The sequence below is a fragment of the Oncorhynchus kisutch genome, linkage group LG4 (genome assembly GCF_002021735.2).
Source record: "Oncorhynchus kisutch isolate 150728-3 linkage group LG4, Okis_V2, whole genome shotgun sequence".
NCBI lineage: Eukaryota > Metazoa > Chordata > Actinopteri > Salmoniformes > Salmonidae > Oncorhynchus > Oncorhynchus kisutch.
This window is the reverse complement of record NC_034177.2, coordinates 72,448,860-72,473,359: the sequence shown is the minus strand read 5'-3', so window position 1 is coordinate 72,473,359 and position 24,500 is coordinate 72,448,860. Positions and strand designations below refer to the sequence as shown.

The following is a 24,500-nucleotide window of genomic DNA, read 5'->3' as shown; positions in this document are numbered from 1 at the left end:
GAGTAAAACAGAACCGCACAGAGATTTGTTGTTGACTATTTCGGGAAGATTAGAAATACGTTTGAAGTTTCTTTTAAAACGTATTTCTAATCTTCGCCCAAAAATTGTCAAAACAAATCTGTGTTCGGTTCTGTTCTATTGGCCCAGCTTCCTGTTGCAACCTGTTTCTGAATCTAAAAGGCTAGAAACTACCATGGAGAGAGTGGACATCCCTGGTTCTTACAGGGGCAATCCAAGGTTTCATGTACAAAAGTGTTCTCTGTATTTTATCATTGTCTTTTGCTGTCGTATTTCAGGTAAAGATAACAACTGAAGAAATCCACAGGCAGTAGCAAGTTTTTTTTGTAGTTTTTTTTACTGAAAATTTTAATAAAACATGACTTGTTCATTTCTGTTTCCATTCCAAATTTTGACATTTTGAATTTTTGTTCCCTGTAAACACATTTAAGCTATGTGGCAGAGTCATAAGTGGTGAGTAAAAGTGACTTGTATACATTCTACAAAACAGAAAGAAAATACTACCACAAATGGAGTCCCTTCCTCCAAGGTTGTCCCTCATGCACATTGTTTCTATTGTATCTTAACAACTATCATATGGGTCACAAACTATTTATTTGACAATACAACCAACAAAGTTTTCTCCAAAAATGGTCTGTATAGATAATTTAAAATCAATATAAAAATAAACAATGAAGTTTGACTTCCCTTTTAAAAAATGGACAGAGAGTCTTGACAGAGTAACAAACTTTGAAGATACATGTGAAATATATGGACATTGCATTTTATCAAATACAAAAAAAACATGAAGGCAACAGTTCTTGGCTGAAATTCTGTGCTGCATCACTATTAAGGGGATGACAATTAATACATACATAATGAAAAGCAATATACAAAATATCAGAGATAAATACAATATTTATAGTTGATATGTTACAAAATTTCCCTCAAGTGAGCGCAAGTGTGTATTGGAACGGAAATATGACAATGAACTACTTTCCATTTTAGATGGAGTTAATTTTGCTTTAAATGTTGTTGATCTAAAATAACATGGGAAAAAAGACAGATGCATAAATATTTAGCACAATTTTGGCAATCTCACAATATTCTACAAGTTTATAACCACATATAAAACACATAAGGGGATTTGGAGCTAGAAGGAAGAGGATGGCCCTCTTCAACAAGAAACAGACTTCACAGTAGCCTAGGAATGCAGTAATATACAGTGCTAGCAAAAAAGTCCAAATAAACGTGGCAAAACACACTTGCTTAAAAGGAAGCTCTAGCCAGGCGTTCTATGTACGCCAGTGTACTTATTGAATCCAAGATCATTTTCACTTTCGAAGATGAATTTCTAGCTACAATAAATTACTCATTTAATTTAAGATGTATGAATGAAACATGACACAATCTTACCCACCCACCCAGCCCCACCCATTTACTTGCATTTGCTGTATTTTATGATTGATTTCTACATTATATATCTCATATATTTTCCAGTTGAAAATCTTAAACCTTCTTGGCCCCACTGTATTTTCTCACACATAAAAATACAAAAAAGTCACATTATAAAGACACACAATTGTGAATCTATTGAAAGAGAGTTAAAACAAAAAACGTTTTCTGAGGCAAACAAGTTCATAGGTAAATGTACATCAGTGTTTACATTAAAACCAAATGATGAGTCCACAGAGTTTCTTCCAGTATATGGTTCACTGGACAAAGCCCAAGTTCAACCCGATAGGTATGCAAAACGTACACTCCATCGTCCTTTGTCTTCTTCCAGGTTGATCAAATGGAGAGAAAAAAATGAGGGAAAAAAGCTACAATTGTTGAGTTCCTAATGAAATGTTTAGTCCAAATGTCCAAATCTTAACTCTTGAAATAGTCTTTTAAAAGAAAATTATGTTTTGAATCTTCATTAAAAACAGAATAAGATGTTGACTATATCCTCAGTATTTTAGATTACGCCAGTGTCTTTGCTGTGTGATAAAGGGGTGTCCTGTATCATGGTGAGAAGATTGGTGCTTGAGAGGATGAAAGTGCATTTACATTGGAGGTACAACCAGACCGGACATAGCTGGAAAAGAGAGAGAGAGAAATTGTATTCAGCAAATTCACCCTTTCCAATGTATTGAATTGGATAAGCAAAACATTTAGCTATTTACATTTTGGAACTTTAAAACAGATGTTAAGTTATGTTGTTGTATGTGAGACTGTGTGTATGTTTGTATGTGCGCCTGTGTGATGTGTGTATGTGTGGTGTGTCTGTGCATGTCTGAGTGCAAACCTCTCTAACAGGATAGTTTTAAAAGCCTCCCTCTTGCTCTGACATTTAAGGCCCCAGCAGGCCAGCGTGGCTACGTGTGATATTCCTCCTGGTGTTGAGGTAATGGCAAACAGTGACTCCTAGGAGAGACGGCCCTGCCGACCATGGAACAACAACACGCCACTACCCACAATGCTGTGCTTTTCGTCACTTAAGGACTCAACTGACTCCCCTCAGGCTGATCTCACTCCCATCAGACTCAGCTGACTCCCCTCAGGCTGATCAGACTCAGCTGACTCCCCTCAGACTCAGCTGACCCCTCAAATTCAGCTGACTCCCCTAAGACTCAGCTGACTCCCCTCAGACTCAGCTGACTCCCCTCAGACTCAGCTGACTCCCCTCAGACTGATCTGACTCCCCTCAGACTGATCTGACTCCCCTCAGACTGATCTGACTCCCCTCAGACTCAACCATTCTCCATACTGAAGATGGAGCCACTGCATTACACTCTTATTTCCACAGTCACTACACTACTCCAATTTCAAAATCATTATCCACAAGCTTAGACAGAGATCAAAGGTAGTTTCCATTCTTTTACCCAGACCATCTGCTAGGATATCATTAGCAACTCTAGCTTATACAGAGAGTTAATATACTCAGTATTTCACACATTTTGAACAATTAGGTGGCTAGTAAAGTGCCAGGATGAAAAATCATTGAGTATTTGTAGTGTCATGGTTGGAATGCTTTTAAGTTTGCCAGCACAGATGATGGCAAGGCATTGCTCATTAATTTCTGCACAACATGTATTAATAAGTATGATCGTGTAGCAAGATGAACTTTAATTTCCCACTTCATTAAGCTCAATGTTATTAATCTTGGGGCGCACACTACGGCTAAGCTTGTTTTCAAAGCAATCATGTTGGTCATGACACACACAAAACCTAATAAACATAATTACTAAAACAAGTCTGGGAAGGTGTTGTCCTTAGACCTTGGAATATATAATTTGCTATACTGGATGGGTTGTGTGTGTGGTGTGTTTGCATGTCTGCTTATGTTTGTGTGTGTGTGTGTGTACATGTGTGTGCCCTCATGCTTGCTTGTGTATTTGAATGTAACCTCAAAGGTGTAAATAATAAATTGCAGCCTGTTAAAATGCATATTTGTAATGATTAGTCCCTCACCAAACCGGACAGAGGCATGAGCCGCGGTATCTGCCCAGTAGTCCGAAGGGAAGGGATGAGGGGGTGAGGGGGGCTCACCTTGCAGTCCGTTGCCATTTGCGCTGGTGCAGGAAGGGGGTGGGGAGGCCTGGGGTCGGACCACAGGGGCGAAGGCGCTCTTTTGTTTAACTGCACACAAGATATGGGGGGGCAGGGTGTGGGGTGGGGGGGTAAGAACATGCTATCGGACTAAACTGGGCTGTATTCAGTGAGGTGCAACGTTCAGAACATTGCCAATAGAAATGTAAAGAATAGAGTCTAACATGATTCTGATTCGCTACCTGACAGACAAGTCTAACACAATACATTTCCATCTGAACATTGTGTAACTTTGCTTGCTCCTGAACAGGTCTGAGATGGCAGCTCTACTCACTTCCATATGGAGAGTTGGTAGAAGATCCGTTGAGGAACCCAGGGGAGCTGGAAACTCCCAGGTTGGACATGCCAGAGTTCCCGTAGCCATTCATACTGTTACTGACGGAGTTGTAGCTGGACTGCTGTGGGGTGCTGCTGGTGATATACCCTCGTGGAGACACACTGCTGGTGTTCCGGCTGTAGCCTACCGACAAAGAAGAAGAGGAGGATGGGGTGGTTCAAGGTCTATAGGATTCATTTATTCTTTAATTCATGACTTACTTAGCTGACTGTGAATGATTCTTGACCACTAAGCATAAGTTCCACTTACCCTGGTCGTTTCCCTGGGACTCGGACACGTTGACGGCTAGCTGGCTGCTGAAGGAGTTGACTCCCATCATGCCGTGGGAAGCTGTGTTGGCGAGGGAGGGGATCTGGTTGTGGTTACGGGGAACGCTGTACAGGGCCTCCGCTATGTCCGCTGCCCTCTTCAGAATGATCTCCTGTGAAACATGGAGGGAGAAGTTAAGAGTTATTGAGCTGCTCTCCCTCAGTCATCCATTATGGTAGCTCCGTTTGTCTGTAAGACGTGTGTGTCTGTCAGTCTGCATACCTGGTTATTGTGGGGCATCCCATACAATGCTTCAACAAGGTCAGCTGCTCTCTTCAGCAATACCTCCTGATAAAAAAAATAGGAAAGACAGACATTATTGAAATGTTGATGGCAGACTATGTTCAATGATACTGTTCAACAAACACCATGACATGGAATGTAACAATTAGTCTTTTTTTTATACACATATACGTACAATAAGAGGTATTTGTTAGGTGGGTAAATAAAAGTGACCCTGTATTGAGAGGCACCAACACTGCATTAGGCCACCAACTCTTCCTAGAACCACTGGGAACAATGAATAATGTCCCATCTCTTAATTAAACCAGCGTAGGCCTTAAAAACAACACCTCACCCTCTAATTCTGGGCTCGCGTTTGCACAAGAGTTCAGCACTGGAGTCTCCTTTCTTCAGAACAATAAAGTGAATTAGCTTGGGTTAATCTAGTTCTGCCGTAATGACATTAAGACATTTTTCAATTAACCTCTTTGACTGGCTGTTGTAAAGGACTTCACAAATGACTTCCCATCCAGCGAGAGTCTGGGTGCTTGTGCCTCGGGGACATGGATGCATGGGATGTATTCTTATCCATGTCTGCATGCTTGTCCCTGCTTCACCAATAAGGATTAGCCATGTTGCTTTGGTTCTTAACACTGAGAAGGAGTTGGCCCTGGATCCTGTTCCCTGCTCTACTTCAGAATAGAGCGTGTTAGTGTGCTTTTATCTGCTCTTTGAATTGAGCACTTAATGAAATCATTCATGGAGCACAGCACTGCTTTGTTTAGTGTGATGCTCCAAGCAATATGTTAGGAAAAGCATCTCCTCCACTTAGGAGCATTTATTCTCACAAAGACACGCTTGAGCTATTGCTGTGGTGTTTTATTTGAATGCTTCTTTACTGTCACCTGCTGTATTGCAGCAGTATGTTGACTTTCCGTCAGAACCCCGGTTAAAAGCGATGCAAATCTGTCACTAGAAACATCTCAGATGGCGCTTGTTTTCTTCCCACATTGCGTGTTTTCCTTCACGGGCCTCAGTAATTTGTGTGAAGTGTTCCATCACTTGGCAATAGCAATCTGGGATTAAGACGGCAGCTGCCGTAAATGAATGTAAACACAGCCATCGCGCCTTCAAACAGCGGCCTCCAAGACTTGGCCTGCGTTTCTAAGGCAGCGCGTATGGAGCGTGTATGGAGTGTGTATGGGCCTCCTTTCATCCTGAAGAGCCATATCTTCCTAAAATCCTTGATTTATCAAGATGAAACGCTGTAGAAGCCACTTCTAGCATGTGCCATAAGCATGTGCTTAATCCACCAAGTTACCGGATGGGTGGCTCTCTTTAAAATGAGCATTTACCTCTGAAATTGGTGTGTATGCTCAACGTTGCATGCATCTAGTTTGCATACAAATAAAGAATTATGGTTGTCATGAAGCAGGTTGACTAAATGAGAGGACCAGCTGTCTTGCTGTGTTCTCATCAGGCAGAACAGATTCCTCTCTTGCTCGATGAGTGAGACAAAGTGTTTTTTCTTTCCTTTTTCCTGCAGTTAATAATTACCAATAATCTATTCTATCATATTTGAAGATCTTCTACATGCCTCTCAATTTCAAACAACAATTAAAGCAATTAAGACTGTCACGTTCGCAAGCCATGTTTCATTCTCTGAAAACCTCCTCTCCATCCTTGTCCATATGGTACTTTGCAGCAGCAACATAAGGACAGCTTGGAAAAAAGAGAGAAAACGATATTGCCTCTCATCCTTAATCTGTCGTTTACCGCGTGGCGTCTTAACTAACCAAGCTCACTCGCAGGGCTATGCTTAAGTGGTAGCCTAGTCATATCCGAGGATGATGGGAAGTGTGATACCCAATCAACCAAGGAGTTTGTTTTGTTTCCGACGAGACACTTTCACGCGTATCGGCTCACGCTGTGAATACGATTAGCACCGAATGGCGTTCTGAGGGCATTTCCATGTAAATCTGGATACTGCTTCAGCATAAAATGTAATTGGCTTTCTTGTCATGGAGACAGACATATCAGAACCCCATGTTAAATTGAAAACAATTAAAGCCGTAGATGATCTCTTGTTTTGTGACAAAGGCATGACAGCTTTTCTGGTATTCCTTGTTCTACACGTTTTACACATGCTCAACAACTGATCACAGGTCAGCAAGATCTAGACACCATTAAAACCATCAAATGAACTGTTGTTACCTGACAAAAGCTTGAGAAATTTTGAGGTATTGCATGTTTTACACGGTAGCCTAAAACCCTTCTAAATGTGATTCTCCACATGGTAGATTAGCTAGGATTGTGTATTTATGTTATCACAGTTAATAAAAGGGGGCCCAGGTTATGTAGCTTGGAGTGGTAATGCCATTATAAAACTGTAAGGCAATTACTGTGTTAGCTCTAGCCTGAGGTAATGAATACATTCAGAAGGATAGGGCCATTAGATGTAGGTACTTCAAAGAGCACAAGAATAGACATTCATTTAAATACATGGATAATTGCTTGACATGAACACATTTGTAATATTTATTTTCTCCTTGTGGATTTCACAAAGAATGGGAAAAGAATAGGTTTGTGTTCATTTTGGGGGAAAAAACAAGAGAAGCGAATGCAATCAATGTAATAATAAAACAATATTGAGTTTCTGCTTTTAATTTTGTAATGAATCTAATTTGTTACAGAAGAAAGGAGAAATTGAGTGTGTTACAATGTGATATCTAGTCTATTTGTCCATTACTGCCACAGGGCACAAAATGGTATTATAAATTGTATTTTTTTATGGGAGGAATCTAAAATTGTTTTATAACAAGATCTTAAAAAGGAGGGTGAATTCCTAAGTCTCTGTTCACTTAACGCCATGCCCACAAACTAATCTCCTTTCGCATCACTTGACTGTTCACACTTGTTACTTTCATATTCACTCTGGACTCTGCATTGGATTTTTATATCGCTGCTTGTCCCTTAGGGTCAGTCTGTCATCTGCAATGTTGTCTTAAAATTACAAGGTAAACTTCAATCAGAGCACACTTCCCCCCTTTTTCTCAGTGTAGCAACAATATTAGCGTGCATCCCTTGCAATCCATGAGCACGCCCATATTGGCTTTCTGTCTCCTCACAATTACCACGTGTCTTACTGGTCCTGGGGAAAAGGCTGGTGGAAATCAATAGCGCCGTAATATTATCAACTGGAGGGTGAAGTCATTGAGGGAGGGGGGCCGGTGTCGATTTGCCTTTCAGCTAATGCATACTTCACCTCCTCCAGCTTTATCTCCTTTTTATAGAGTCTCTTCGCTTCACCTGCAGCCCATAATGTCTCTTCTCTTCACGCAGTATCTCTTCTCGTTCACAATGTACATGCTAGCTAGCCTGAGGCTCTTATATTGAGAATTTGCTGTTGAACCCGAGAGGCAACCCTCAGATGGCAAGCTTAACAATGATGAATCACTCTGTAGGATCATTTACTTGGCCCCCTGAACCCCATATTTGGGTCCATTAGAGAGCAAATCAAATATGTATATTGTTTATTAGAAGTGCAGGGTTTCATTTCACTCTGAGCTTGGGCCATGTGAGGGCTGGGGGGAGACCATGCTATATTAAGTAAGTAAGCACACTGAGGAAACTCATCTCAGATTCTGAGTGAAAGATTGTTTTATCGCCAAAAGGCATTTTGTTCTCCAAGAAGAAAAAATGGATGCTGTAAAACAAGTATGCATCACTGTATTCCTTGTCATATTCAAATTGTAGATTTTTACTTTTTTTGTAGATGTACTGACTAAATTGAGTGTGCAGACAGATACCCAGGGCAGGGAGACTTGGAGAGAAACTCACAGCCATAAAAACTAAGTGAACCTTTCCTTTAGTCTTACAAAATGTTCTGTTGAAATTAGAGTAACATTTCATGTCCAGGTGTTGTTTTTCCACGGGGACCAATGTCTAATTGAAACACTTCATATTGTGCACCAGAGATGTCGTATATCTTCCCATTGACTTAGCCCAGTGTCCATACTACACCACACAGCCTGGTCTTTATTAAATTGTCCGTTGGACGTTAATGATATTGCAGTGTTGCATGCTGGGCTTTAATAGATAAGGTCTTAAAAGGCTTTATGGTCATATTAAAACTCTGAGGTGGTCACCACTTTACTACATGCCAAGGGAGTCTGTGCAAACTAATCAGTCATAATATTACACTTGACGCAACTGGAATGCCAGTTATACCCAATGGGAATTAGCAGGGTCGCAATCAGATGAGCCCAGTAATAGATTTTATCAGAGTAAATCGAAATACTAAGGAATCAAAGAATGGCTGAAATATGTAGTTTCGTTTTCATGTTGAAATATGCCAAAAAGTGTCACGAGCATTTGGAAATAAAGAGTATTTCAATACCTTTACTGAGTTCTAAAGAAAGCAGTGAGACCTAACACATTATAATGTGTCCCTGGCCTTATTAGCCACACTAAGGGTGGGGGGGGGGGGGTTACGAGCGTAGTCATGTAAACAACAGATTAAACCAAATGGAGCTGTGTAGAATGAAAGGAAAACATGAGTGGGGTAATGATGGCCCAGACGACCAGTAGATTATCATCTCTACAGACTACTGGAGAGGAAAGATGTCTGATTGAGCTATTTTACCACACGCATGCCTCCCTCTCTCGCTTCTCACTAAACCAATACAATCCCAAATCAATGCTAGATGGAGGCACCAGAGTGTTTGTATATTGTATTTCTATTTGGTTAAAAGGTTTGAACTTCTTTTGATGTTGTTTTGTTTCTTGGTCTTTGATGATGTTGTTGGGTTAGCAGCTTTGGTGTGTGTATGGTGTGGTTTGTTGTGTCTGTGGTGTTGTTTTGTCTGTTTTTGTGAAGATGAGATGTAACACTGACCTTTGGTAACCTCTCAGGGTCACCCGGGTGCCTGGGGATGACCTTCTGCAGCCTCTGGAATCCATAGTCGATGGTTGGCTCATTGAGGGCTAAAAAAATAGAAATAAATATCCAATGGTTAGACAATGTGTAGAGAAGTAAATAACTACTCTATAAACCAATGTCTGCAATGCACAGCAACTAGTAGGAATACTCTGTCACAAGTGTCACAAATCCCCTGCATCCAGGTACATTTTAATTGAGCAAAATAGCCATGATGACATGATGCAGTACATCAGTCTAGAGCAGGTCGCATATCTCTCACAGGGCGCTCTTCTTTTTATCTTCCATAGAATATTGAGTGCAAATGACATAGTGGGGTGTGTTAATCAAACCAAGCTTTAATAATCTGTGAAAGGCCTGTCCACAAATTGATCTAGCGTGAGTTGCTGTCACTCCAACGCTGCACCTACTGTACCACCCCGCTGCTCTACTGAAATACTACAGCAGATCACACAGAGCGATCAATCTCACCCACCCCTCAAATAGTAATCTGGAGCAGCGAGCCGTATTGGGCTATGAATCAGAGGCACAAAGTAAATGAATCATAAGCCAGACTTTGGTAAGACTAAGGCGTTTTATGTCTGACAGTCATAATGGGTAATTTAAGGCTTCCTTACAGCACTCGCTGATTCTAAACAATCATGTACACCCGTAGGCCAGGGGGGAGGAAGGAGAGAGGAGGGAGAGAGGGAAGGGGGAGGAGGGGGAACGGGGGAAGGAACGACTTAATAGAGAACATCACTTCTCAATGTAGATATAATTTTCAGCAGAGTAACTCAGACGAGTGCGGCGGTGCGTCATAAATCAATGGCTTTCTGTGGAGACTAATAAGAGCTGCCTGCCTCTATTCATTGTTCAGCCTGTAATTTGGCCCATCACTCATTACTCAGCATGTAATTTCAGCATTAACGGAATAAGGCTCGCAGAACCTGCTGAGCACGAGAGGACATAAACGCAAACGCCAAACGTACAGCCAGAGCCACTGACACACAGACCAGGGAGCCACAGACACGCACACACAACCTACCAAATCGTTGCTAGACAGGTACAGGGCTGTTGACCACATAAAGTGAGCTTCCAACAACCAAACGCACCACACACCACCCGTCACAACATACACTCCTGGAAATCTGATTTGACATCTCATCATGCATCCCGGAACGACAAAGGTCCGCTTTAGAACGTGAGGGAACGCCATTTTCTCCATGATAAAGGATTGATCCGTGGTATTGATCTCACATGACAAGGCCCTAGCTGGGATTTTGCCCTCTTTCTTTTGTTATTTCTGTACACACCGCAAGGTGTGTGTGTGTGTGTGTGTGTGTGTGTGTGTGTGTGTGTGTGTGTGTGTGTGTGTGTGTGTGTGTGTGTGTGTGTGTGTGTGTGTGTGTGTGTGTGTGTGTGTGTGTGTGTGTGTGTGTGTGTGTGTGTGTGTGTTGTAGCCCTGCCAGACCCCGCTGCCCAGTGTGATGTAAATTGTGTATCTGTAAAAAACACTCCATAATCAGGCCATCAATCATCCCCGGCTGTCAGTAGGCTCTCACTGGGTGATGCATCATGCTCTCCTGTCCTCTGCCTCAGCTGGGGCCTGCACTGCACAACACACTACACTCAACACTGCAGCCGGGCATGCTGGGTACAGATACAGTAGCTAGCTACACCACAAAACCAGGGTAATAAAGGAGAAGTATGCATATTTTGGAAGTATTTACAATTACAGTAATCCTGAAGTATGTCGTTTGAAACATCCTTTTGAGCATCTTGATATGTCAAACACATTTAAACATAGTTGACGTTTAATTCTCTATCATTTCTGTTTGAAAACACTAAACTACTATGGCGTCTAGGGGGAAAGGGGGACTAGAACATGAGCATCACATACCACAGATAGTAAACAAGATGTCTCTTATCTCTTGCACTTTAAGATATGGATTAAAGCATGTCTCAAGGTTCTGTGATTGGGGTGCAACTCTGGGCCATGAGCAGCGCATGTCGACGTGTCGCAATCTCATCTATCATGGAGATGATCTTTGTAACAACCCCGCGTAATGAAATTGGTGACACAGACCTCCATCTGCTATCGATTTCATGCAAATGACGTTGACAGCTGATGGAGACTTGCATTAGCGCTAAACGGTGCTGTCAGTTGATGAGTTGACAGTTCTGTAGTCGACCATGTATACACAGAGACAAAAACTGTCAATAATCCTATAAGGACTGATGACGACATATACTGAGCACTTGTATTATTTCTGTACATTAAATTTATGATTACATTGTATTATAGTATGTATCATATTTGAGTTGAATAAATTCCATCTAATTTAGGTTGATTTCTTAACAATCAAACTTGAGTTCCGTTTTACGATACATACACCACTATACTCTCTCAAACACCCCCAACTTACCTACCTCCCAACACCTTCTTCTAACCCTTTAGTATATTGTAGCTCTGTACTCTAGGATGCCCTTGGACCACCAGCATGAGCTTCATCTCCATCATTCTACCAGCCCAGTGCAGTGTTGTGAGAGGTAAGCTAAGGAGGAGAGGAGAGCTGGAGTAGACTAGGGAGGGGAGCTGGCCCCCCTGCGAGGGTTCTCAGCCACGGTGAGGAAACATGAAACCCTCCACACACATCCCATAAATCCTGCTCTGGGTGGAAGTCTGGCTGGAGAGTGTGTGGTGGTGGTGGTGGTGGTTTGTGTGTGTGGGGGGGGGGGTTGCACGTTCCAGTCACGACCGCTTCCCGGCCCGCGGCCAATCAATACCACTTTCCTGTTTTAGAGGCGGGTAATTATGAGGTGGAGAGATTGTCTGACCCCTCACCCCTGCTGCATTACTCGGCTGATATTAAGATAAATTGCCTGATTTTGGGTAAACATATGCTGCAATTCAAACTGTCAGCACTGGTTTGCTCAGGGATAATTTGTATTGATCTCCTGGCTTCTTCCCCATTTTGCCTACTGACCTCACGGATAATTAGAGAGAAAGAGACACAGCGAGGTAAGGCAAGGGCTGCATTTCAATACTTTGCCAGTTATAAAGAGCGAGAATAAAGAAAGAGTGTGAAAAAAAAGTGAATGAAATAGACTGATAAAATGTTCTCGTCTTCTGAACCTGCAATTCAGCTTGAAACACCTTGTTTAGCTCAACTTAGTATTTTCCTCATCACTTATGAGAAGCTATAATTGTTTTGTGTTCATAATAAAATGTTTAGCACTTAACAATAAAGTCATGCCAATCATTATAGCGTTTTATTTGATGTATAGTTTACAGCTGAAGAAGCAACATTACTGTCACTTTTGAATAGGATGCACATGAATAAAAAATGGAAATGCCCAGCAGAGTTCATTCTTTGGATGCAAAAGCTGAGTGGAAACTTCATGAATGTTTCAGTAATTTCCTCACTCTAGTGAGTGAATGGTCATGTTTCAGAATAAAAAAAAAATGGAATGCATGAGTTGGTGTGCAGCTGTGACCATATCAAATCTAATTTCAAGCACTACACACACACACACACACACACACACACACAATCTATGGCAGGATTTCAATGGAATTCCTCTCCCTGGCATGTGTACTTCCCGATCTTATTTTGATCTAATGCCCTTAATCTACTCTGTCATCCGTTCATGCTCCTAACACATTCACTCCAGAAGGCTCCGAGCCCAGTGTCTTTGCTTAAAATGCAGAGTGGATGGCCAAACATGCATCTGAGCACGGTCTACTGCTCCTTCTCCATGTACTCTAGAAATAGGACATGAGTAACCGCTCTAGAGGAGCAATGTAACATGGCCGCCGTTGGCAGATGAAAATGCTTATATGGCAATACGCCTGCCTGCTCTCAGTATGTGGCAGTGTACTGAAGTCATGTACTGTATTGGCTTGCAGTAACAGTCAGTAACAGGGGAAAATGTTTGAGCTAAGCAGTACATTTAAGGGAAATGGTTCCTTGTTAAGTCTGTGGTCTTGGAATGGAAGTTTGCAAAGAGCGCTAGCATTCCTGCCAGCCATTATTGGTTATTACGACAACTCTATCTTTCCTGGAGATAAATACTAGCCTTGTTGCCATTTGCCAGCTATTACTAATTATCCTTAACTGCTTGGAGCCTATCTCCACTCGTCCTACACGTCTTTATTTTCTTTCCCTCTACCACAGATTATACTGAGGTGTAGAGGGAGTTGGAAGGGGAGCAGATAAACAGAACGAGGCGAACTAAGTTTTAGTGAGTTTGTAACTTGTGATAGTGTCCACCTGAAGCCTCATGGGCACCTGAGATCATCTTAAAGCTGCAACACAGATATGGGTCACAGATAGTATCACAATCACAACAGGAAATTACATAATTTTACTGAGATGAATAGGATCAAACAGGGATGAAAAAGGCCAATATCACTGGGTGTTATTGAAGGTAAATAGGTGGACTTAAACAGGTGATACAGCTGCAGGGATAACATGAGACATTTAGAGGTCTTGCTGTTCAGTAATATACTGTAGATTTCCACTGTGGAGAGAGATCTAAAAGAAGCATACAGTCAGAACCCAACTTCAAACTAAACCAACCAATCTTAACTCACGGCAAACCCAAGCAAACCAAACCAGTGCATTTAACACTGACCATTATGCTCTCCATCCAAGCCAAGCTAACTGGGAGTTATTCCATCTCCAGGAGTCTCAGGTTGAGCAGGAAATTAACATTTCAAAGATCTGCCGGTAAGATGGATCAATAGAGAGAAATCAATGTTCATTGAAATTTCATGAACTTTGAGCTGATACATACAGCGAGATAAAGCGACAGTTACAATTCCACCAGATATTGCTTCTGCAACAGATCAAATGTAATTAACACAGGTTAAATGGAAGGGATGTACTGTATCAGTTCACAATTCCATACTCTCAAAATTCCCTTAATCTCTGTATTGGAAATTAGTGGAGACACCTGTTCTCTCCCCTGCGATGACATCTAAAGTGAGTGGTACCCTCCTCAAAGGACATAGAGGGGGACTTTCACACATTCCCGTCCAACAGAAATCAAATGGCCTCCCTTCACAGCTGATTGCAGCCGCAAATTAATATTGTAAAATGAAGATCAATACATGGACGGGGCCAAATCGATGATGGCTAAATTACCGCTGCGTTTTCCCCCTCATTCAAGATGAGTTGTGTTATCCTCTCAAAGTCAATACGGTGCAGCATCTCTCATTCATTTCTCAATAAACTTGAGATGAATTTCAATCAAAGGCAGTGGTGGAGGTGGGTGTGTGGGGATGGGGAATAGGGGGATGGGGATGGAGTTCTTTTAAAGCCCGTTGGGTGTGGAACATAGTGAAAATGGGGCACAGAGGGGAGGGAGGAGAGAAACCTCATCTATCTTGCTGCACAGGACTAATACTGTGCCTTAGTGAGGAATATCAAAATGGAGAACAGTTACCAAACAGACATCATCTAAGATTAAGATTACTTTATTTGTCAATTGTACACAAGGTCCAACTGGTATTTGACTTGTGCTTTTATTCCAACCCCCTCTACATATATAGGCTGGAGCAGAGGGTTGTCACACTGGGCACCCCTGGAGTAGTTGTTCTGTGGAGTAAAGAGCCTTGCTCAAGGGCTCGCAATGGCATCTAGGATTTGATACCAGCTCACTTCCCACCAGTTTTTTCCCGTCAGACCCAGGATTGGAACTAGTAACCCTCCAGTTGCTGGCTCGCCTCTCTGATCGCTAGTCCACCTGCCACCCCTGCATCTAACAATGCAGTACAATTTATAGAGGTGCCAATTAAATCCAAATCAATAAATAGGCCTATCATCCGTATAGAGAAACACCCCTGTACTGATACTATCCTTTAAACTGTAAAGCCACTCCTTGCAATACATTCTACAGAGGGATGCAATGCGGTAAAACACATGCTCATCTGCCGCCACTTATTTCGATACATTTTCCAGCGCAGGATTTCCCAGGACTGTTAATGATTCCACTGTGTGAAATAATGTCACAGTGTGCTCCTCAAAGTCTACCTGACAAACTGCTTGAAAAACGAAGGAGTGGGAAAGCGTGTGTCAAGTCAGCCCTCTAATTGGACGAAAGGACCTTCCTCTCCTGAAACATTGCACACGTTCACAAAGGCTCTCTGGCTGAGACTGTGTAACTAGGTGACGAGTGTCTCAGTCACTCATGAGGAGCTACAGCTAAATACCAGGCTTGTAAATGAGACAGACAGGGGAACCTAGTAACAGTGATGGCAACATCAGCTATCTATACATTGCTCATATTACTACACTACACTCTTAGGTTAAAAGAGATGCCATTGGAAGCCCCTCTTATACAGATCTGTTTACATTGTTTACATACCTCTGTGAATGCCTTTGATTACAGTGTATCTTACAGTGTGTCTAGGCCACACCCCATCCCTGACTAGCTGCTACCAAACCCTGCCCTGCGGGGGAGGAAACCGTGAGGAGGCTCTGTATCTGATCTGCTCCAAATCCGGGACTTCAAAGAGAGTCTGGGCTGAAGGGCGGAGGGGAGCTGTAAGGTTAGACCCGATACACAGACTGAACAGCACAAGGCCCGGACTGATGTGCTTTGATAAAGGAGTCCATGTTTACTGAACTGCAGTTTTTTTTGTCAAAAGCCAACCATTTCTGCTTGGAGTGCGGCAAAGGGCTTAATTTTAGATTTGAAGACTATATCACTTTGGATCTCTGTCCAACTGAGTGAGGATAAAGAGGTCAGTCAAGGTACACATCAATATTCATTGCATTACATGTAAAATGCATAGCATCTTGATCTGCATTGCTTGCTGTTTGGGGTTTTAGGCTGGGTTTCTGGATAGCACTTTGTGACATTGGCTGATGTAAAAAGGGCTTTATAAATACATTTGATTGATTGATTGATTGATTGACAAGCATTACAGTAAATATCAACACTCAACATAAATGTTCATAATTGTGAGCTTTGCAGTGTAGGATAGCATTACTTTTAACAATATACAGTGCCTTCAGAAAGTACTCACACCCCTTGACTTTTTCCACATATTGTTGTGTTACAGATTGGATTTAACATGGATTACATTTTTTGGGTCAGTGGCCTACAAACAACACCCCATAATGTAAAAGTGGAATAATGTTTTAGAAATGTTTACAAATGAATAAAACATGATAAGCTGAAAGGTCTTGAGTCAATAAGTATTCAACCCTATTTTTATGGCCTCAATAAGTTCAGGAGTAAAACTTATTTAACAAGTAACATAATAAGTTTCATGGACTCACTCTGTGCGCAATAATAGTGTTTAACATCATTTTTTAATGACTACCTCATCTTTGTACCCCACACATACAATTACCTGTAAGGTAAATGCAGATTCAACCACAAAGACCATATCCGTTTGAGCATAGTGGAGTTATTAATTACACTTTGGATGGTGTATCAATACACCCAGTCACTACAACGATACAGGCGTCCTTCCTAACTCAGTTGCCGAAATGGAAGGAAACTCAGGGATTTCACCATGAGCCAATGGTGACTTTTAAACAGTTACAAAGTTTAATGGCTGTGATAGGAGAAAACTGAGGATGGAGCAACAACACTGTGGTTACTCCACAAAACCTAATTGACAGAGTGAAAAAGAAAGAAGCCTTTACAGAATAACAATATTCCAAAACATGCATCCTGCAACAAGGCACTAAAGTAATACTGCAACAAATGTGGCAAAGCAATTAACTATTTGTCCTGAATACAAAGTGTTATGTTTGGGACAAATCCAATACAACACATTACTGAGTACCATTCTCCATATTTCCAAGCATAGTGGTGGCTGCATCATGTTATGGATATGCTTGAAATCATTAAGGACTGGGGAGTTTTTCAGGATAAAAAATAAACGGAATGGAGCTAAGCACAGGCAAAATTCTAGAGGAAAACCTGGTTCAGTCTGCTTTCCACCAGACACTGGGAGATTAATTCACCTTTCAGCAGGACAATAACCTAAAGCACAAGGCCCTACACTGGAGTTGGTCACCAAGAAAACAGTGAATGTTCCTGAGTGGCTGAGTTACAGATGTACTTGGAAAAATATGGCAATACCTGAAAATAGTTGTCTTGCAATGATCAACCAATCAACCAATTTGACAGAGCTTGAAGAATTTTGAAAAGAATAACGGGCAAATATTGTACAATCCAGACGTGGAAAGCTCTTAGAGACGTACCCAGAAAGTCTCAGCCGTAATTGCTGCCAAAGGTGCTTCTGCAAAGTATTGACTCAGGAGTGTGAATACTTATGTAAATTAGATATTTCTGTATTTGATTTTCAATAAATTAGCAAAAATGTCTAAAAACATGTTTTCACATTGTCATGATGGGGTATTAGAGTGGCAAGAACAAGTATGTGAACCCTTTGGAATTACCTGGATTTCTGCATACATTTGACATAACATTTGATTTGACCTTCACCTAAGTCACAAAAATAAACAAACACAGTGTGCATAAACTAATAACATACAAATTGTTCTTGTCTATATTGAATACATCATTTAAACATTCACAATGTAGGTTGGAAAAAGTATGTGAACCCCTAGGCTGATGACTTCACCAAAGCTAATTGGAGTCAGGAGTCAACTAACCTGGAGTCGAATCAATGAGACGAGATTGGAGATTTTGGTTAGAGCTGCCCTGCCCCATAAAAAAACACTCACAAAATTTGAGTTTGCTATTCACAAGAAGCATTGCCTAATGCGAACCATGTCTTGAACAAAAGAGATATCAGAAAGACCTAAGATTAAGAATTGTTGCCTTGCATAAAGCTGGAAAGGGTTACAAATGTATCTCTAAAGTCAGTCCACGTTAAGACAAATTGTCTATAAATGTAGAAATTTCAGCACTGTTGCTACTCTCCCTAGGAGTGGCCATCCTGCAAAGATGACTGCAAGAGCACAGCACAGAATGCTCAATGAGGTTAAGAAGAAACCTCTGTCAGCTAAAGATGCTAACATCTCTGTCGACGAGTCTACAATACGTAAAACACTCAACAAGAATGGTGTTCATGGGAGGACATCGTGGAAGAAGCCACTGCTGTCCAAAAAAACATTGCTGCACATCTGGAGTTCTCTAAAAAAGCACCTGGATGTTCCACAGCGCTACTGGCAAAATATTCTGTGGACAGATTAAACTTAAGTTGTGTTGTTTGGAAGGAACATACAACACTATGTTTGGAGAAAAAAAGGCACAGCACAGCACAGCAACATCAAAACCTCATCCCAACTGTAAAGTATGGTGGAGGGAGCATCATGGTTTGGGGCTGCTTTGTTGCCTCCGGGCCTGGACAGCGTGCTATCATCGACGGAAAAATGAATTCCCAAGTTTATCAATACATTTTGCAGGAGAATGTAAGGCTATCTGTCCACCAATTGAAGCTCAACAGAAGTTAGGTGATGCAACAGGACAACAACCCAAAAGACAGAAGTAAATCAACAACAGAATGACTTGAACAGAAGAAAACACACCTTCTGGAGTGGCCCAGCCAGTCCTGACCTCAACAGGATTGAGATGCTGTGGCATGACCTCAAGAGAGCGTTTCACACCAGACATCCCAAGAATACTGTGGAACTGAAACTGTTTTGTATAGAGGAATGGTCCAAAATTCCTCCTGACCGCTGTGCAGGTTTGATCCGCAACTACAGAAAACGTTTGGTTGAGGTTATTGCTGCCAAAGGAGGGTCAACTTGTTATTAAATACAAGGGTACACATACTTTTTCCAACCTTCACTGTGAATGTTTACATGGTGTGTTCAATAAAGACATGAAAAATTATAATTGTTTGTGTGTTATTAGTGTAAGCAGACTGTGTTTGTCTATTGTTGTGACCTCGACGAAGATCAGATTCTTCCCACTGTATGTGTAGTTGGTGAGAATTATATATGTTTTTATTATTTTTGTCTTCAGGCTGTAACACAACAAAATGTGGAAAAAATCAAGGGGTATGAATACTTTCTGAAGGTACAAACAGCATTAACGACCTTATTTTCCATCCCCTACCAGACTGACATGTCTTGATCTCCAACAGTATTCAGTGAATCACCCATGACCCCTTTGTCCTTATGTTGATGAATGACTGCCGTATAGCCATTTTGTCAGATTCTGGTGCAGTGGAGTCGATACTGTCACCTTGACAAGAAAACTTTGTGATTCATCAGCCTTCAAGGCTGTCTAGCCTCAACTCATACCTGGCAAGAGATGCTCACTGTATGGGGCATCATCAGCATCATCCAAAACCCTTCACCCAGACCCAGTGTGTTACATAGCAGCCCTCTGTGAGATCAGATAAATGGCACTCGTTACAGTCAGCCTTATATAGGGAGAAGAAAAAAAAAACACTTGACTTGTGCTAATAACACAGAAACCAAACTGCTCACCAAAGGTCTGAAAACGAAGCACTCTGTCATTCCCCAGCTTGGGAAATTAGCAAATAATGTTCCTTTCCCGCTGACAAATGTATGACAGCTACCCTTCATCTATCATTCTCTCCTAACGTTATGATGCATGTCCTGGATCCCCAATAGAGGATACAGGCGACGTTTACTGACCCTCAATTTACCCATGACAAATGGGGTCCCGGTTAATGTGCTATTTCTGGGGCGAGCTAGGGGTTCATTTGAACACAATTCCCGGGTATAGGGATGTCACTGATTAGGATAAATAGTAGCTGAGTGTGTTAGCAGCAGTGCCAGCACTTCATATTACTAAGGGTCTCCATAGGGAGTGGTCCTGGGAGGGTAGCTCTTATAGAAATCAAGTCTAGCTTGAAACCAAAAGCTCTCATGCAATTAGGGTTTCAAAGTCAATGTTTTTACTGATAGTTTACTCTTTTGCACTGGCGTCAGCCTATAGTAACTTTATGGTAAAAAGCAATCACATACGTTTCACCCAATTGAAGTCACATGCGGCCCTTTGTAAAAGCCCTTTAAGAGCAAACACAGATCCTCTATGCAGTAGTTAATAAAGTGTGAAGTATTGACTAGAGGACAGCTGGACCTGTCTCTTTTTGATTTGCTAACCTTGCTTAGTTTGATCCTCCAGGCCCCCTGACCAATTGATAACCAATACATGGATCAGATACAGGACACAACAACCCACTGGGAACAGATGTCACTTCAATGTCTGGTTTTGATTTACATTTGGTTGAGTTGGCAACTAATGTGAATTCAAAGTGAAATCAACAAAAACTGTCACCATGTCATTAGATTTAGGTTAAAGGTTGGGTGAAAAGAAAATACGAAATGCTATTATGTTGATGACTTTTTGCAAATCCAATCAGTTTTCCGCGTTGATTCAACCTCATCACATAGATTTTTGGGGGTTGAAATTATGTGGAAACAACATTGATTAAACCAGTTTTTGGGATGCACTGTGTCCTTTCCCTAAAGTAGAACAATTCGGAAACATTGATACAGTAAGCATGTGTGGATTATGAAGCAATTGTTGTATTACTGATAATAGGCCTGTGGCCACAGTGAAATATACATTGCTAACTACAGTACATAGCTTAATAAAGCATACTCTCAGGTTTTGCAGCATTATGTGTCTCTGTAGTTGGTGTTCCCATGATTGAACATACTCAATGCATACTGGATTATTGATGTACATTACAGGGTGCTCACATCCTCTGACTGAATTGTTAGTTTTGGAGGTGGTCCAGAATACTAATTCAACAAGACACCACTCTTTGCCGTTAGAATTGACTGCAATGTACTCTATGTTGACTCTTGGTCATTTGTGATAATTTATTACATTGAGCGAGTTAAATCTCCACAATTAGGGCCTGTCGGGCGAGAAGAGTCAACATGAAAAGGTCTAAAAGCGATTCTCTCAACGACATGACGCAAAGTCACGCTTGAAGGGTAGCTTTGATAAACGGACCTTTGATTCCCACACGTTGCCTGGCCACTGAAATGACAAGAGAATGGCCTCTTTTTGTTGCCAGTCCACGTTGTACTTAACTGTCCGAGAGGTAATGTCCCCCTATCAACTCGCAATTACTGTACATCTGGAGTCCATGTTAATTCTGTCGTTAAGTTCCCGGAGCTCGTTAACAGTTTCATGTCGACCCTGGTACAATCAGGGTGATCCAATCTGGGAATAGCAGTAGGCTGAGGAGCTAGACTTGTCTTATTGGTGGCTCTCCCTTTTAATTCACCACACTAATCAATTGTACTTCCATTGCCTCCCAGGTTAATTGTATCTTTCGACTAACTGGAACAGAGCAGGAACCAGAGAAGGAAAAAGGAACGAAATCAACATAGATCCAGAAGGGGACAGGTTCCCCCAGTAAAACCTGATGGTAATCATCCCAATCCGCTTAGCCCGTGTGACTAATGGGGTCTGTTCTTAAGAGACCTGGCACATTTACCGGGGTGCTATAGAAGCCAATAATGTCTCTTAACTTATACACCTTCCCAGGCTTCACACATATGCACATACGCTCACACACTCAGCACACTGCACTCTTGTTTCATTATCCCAGTGCCTTGTTGGCCTCTGCTCTGCTTCTGCTAGGGAGGTTAAACGCAGGAGTGCTAGGCCAGACTGCACGGTTGGAGGGGAAGGGAACGGGTGGCTTGGGGAGGGGGGGGCTTGATGAGAAACAGCTGCCCAGGATGGAAGGGGTCTGGGGGGGGTTTAAGGGGGTCCACCCCCCCTCTTCACCCACACTCCTCCACTTTTTTGAGGGAGAGTGCTTTGACGCGCCTCGTCTCATTCTAGCCATCGGTGTTAGAACAGACGGAGGCTTCCAGGTCAGACAGCCCCTGACCCTCATGACCTCTGCCTCCTCACCAATGATGACAGATAAGACCACCACATCCCTCTGTTAGCCAAGATAATCCACCTATACTTATGGTGTGACACTCTCACACAAGACTCACACACACACACACACATACACACATACACACACACACACACGCTCACGAATATCCTTAACTGCATACTTCTATTTCTCTCTAGTTCAGTCACTACTTTCATTATAATTACAATATATTGAAAAAATCTGCAAATTAGTAGATGCATATCTGACAAGTGAGGAGAGAAATATAATTGGCAGAGTGAATTATCCTGACAGATTGAATTTAACAGAGCTTGGCAGCGCTGACTTCTAATGGCAGTTCAGGGAGAGATCAAGTTGCACTCATAGAAGTCCTTCCACCAAACACCTTTAGCTAGCGGTGCAGTTCTCACACATTGAACATTCCAGACCCAGAAAGCAGGGGCCTGGTTAGTCCATCATTACTGCCTTGACACTGGGACCCTGTTCCTATACTGTGAAAATGCATCCTTACTTCCAGCCTAACCATAGATGCAAAATGACTGGATGGGTAAAAGTTATGTGTTTCAGCGAACCCTTGTTTTCTTTATCCAAATGTATCAGATCAGTGACTACTTTAAGGAATTTGAACAGAGTTTGTGTTTCATCCAGAGAGGATGCATAGTCAGGGCACTAAACCCAGGGAGGAGAGACTGAAAGAAGCATTAAGCATCATGACTCACCGGTGTAGACAAATCTTCCAGGAGCCCCTTTGCAGAACTGCTTGGACTTGTAGGACAGCGTGACCTCCACCACACCAGGGATGTGCCTGGGAGGGGTCTGGACACGGATGGCGTGGGGGGTGATGAGCTGGATGACAGGGCACAGGAACCATTGAGTCTGACCATACCTACTAAGGTCTCGTACAAACATACAAAAGAATGGCTATTGTTACTAGTTTTTATAGTAAAGGCTTCAGTTTCTAATAGGATATGTTTAGTAAAAACAGTAAGATACTTAAAACCTAGGCTGAAATTCAATCAAATCAATGGCGTGACTAAAAATACTGTACCTCACTCCAGACAAGCATGGTCCCGAAGACGACCTGCAGGCCGTCAAAGAAGTTGTCCCCAATGATGATGACAGTGGCCCCTCCTGTGGTCCATCCCTCACTGGGGCTGATGGCCTTGATGCAAGGGGTGGCTGCTTAACACAGAGGAAAGAAGAGCCTATTCAGTACCTACACTTCTGTATAGCCTGATGTCTTTATCCCAGTAGAAAGACATATCATGGAAATAAGCCTGGAGAGAGAAAGAATGATGGATTTGTCCTTTTAGGCACGAGAATAAAAATCATTCATCAGCATGTTGGAGTGATGTAAGCAGACCCTTCAAACGGTCCGCTTCACAAAGGCTAAGCGCTGGGCTCGTGAGGGGAAATGATTTGGTGTAGCAAATTATGTGTCAGTGCAAATGTAGCTATCAAAATTGATTAGGCGTAGCCCTGCACGTACAGTAGAGTTTGAAAGTTAAACACATCTCATATGAGTCCAGAATAAAGCTGTAGAATGTAAATGACAAGCCAAAGCAATGTTGTTGGTTTCATGTCATTCCACTGTCTTTGTTCCCTCCGTTCTAGCATGTTGTTTAGAATGCAGTTTCACAACATGAATAAATTCATGAATTATTCAAGCTCAGTTTTGCCTTTTGTGATCGATTCAATCCATTTCACATTGTTTATTACAATGCTTTTCATCTGCAATGACTTTTGCTACATAGCTTTGCCGTTCATCAGAGGGCTGTGAGTTATTATAATCTAATCAAACTCTTCCTGTCATTTGATGCATTACCTTAATATGGTGCTCACCCTGACACCACGTTTACATCAGGCATAGCATGAAAGCTAACCATAAAACAGCAATATTACATGCAATCTTTTTACATCTATATGTTGTGAATACAATGTGAACTGCACACTTTTAACGTGTTCTACTATTTATATGAGCACATGGCTGAACTCCTATTATCACTCCAGTTCAGTAAGTAAATCCCCATCTGCCTTTGTTATATGGATCACTACAGACAAGACATCTCCCTTTGTTTGCTTTGCTGTTGGGGCTGTGCAGGTTATGTTTGCTTTCTCCCCATGAAGCGCACATGCACACACGCATAAGCGCACAAGCGCGCACACACACACACGCATAAGCGTGCACACACACACACACACACACACACAAACACTGCGGGAAATCGGACTTTAACAGGCGCTGTTGACTTCATGCTAATCACCCCTTACAGAATTTC

At 41.9% G+C, this 24,500-nt stretch overlaps 1 protein-coding gene across 6 annotated transcripts in view; it reads right to left on the bottom strand.

Annotated features, from left to right (window-relative positions):
- Nucleotides 1–510: 510 nt before the first annotated feature.
- The window catches only part of LOC109889966 (transcription factor COE3-like), a 73,759-nt gene continuing 49,769 nt past the window's right edge, over nt 511–24,500 (bottom strand). For 2 of the 6 annotated variants that reach the window (XM_031823578.1, XM_020481833.2), the window contains exons 9-16: nt 23,270–23,403; nt 22,941–23,067; nt 9,357–9,445; nt 4,460–4,525; nt 4,178–4,349; nt 3,866–4,051; nt 3,454–3,621; nt 511–2,077 (exon numbers count right to left, since the gene is read on the bottom strand). In XM_031823578.1, coding sequence (XP_031679438.1) covers nt 2,046–2,077; nt 3,454–3,621; nt 3,866–4,051; nt 4,178–4,349; nt 4,460–4,525; nt 9,357–9,445; nt 22,941–23,067; nt 23,270–23,403 — 974 coding nt within the window. In that variant the 3' untranslated portion in view covers nt 511–2,045. The remainder of the gene's footprint in view (nt 2,078–3,453; nt 3,622–3,865; nt 4,052–4,177; nt 4,350–4,459; nt 4,526–9,356; nt 9,446–22,940; nt 23,068–23,269; nt 23,404–24,500) is intronic. The other 4 variants (XM_031823579.1, XM_020481835.2, XM_020481834.2 and 1 more) reach the window with 3 other exon arrangements.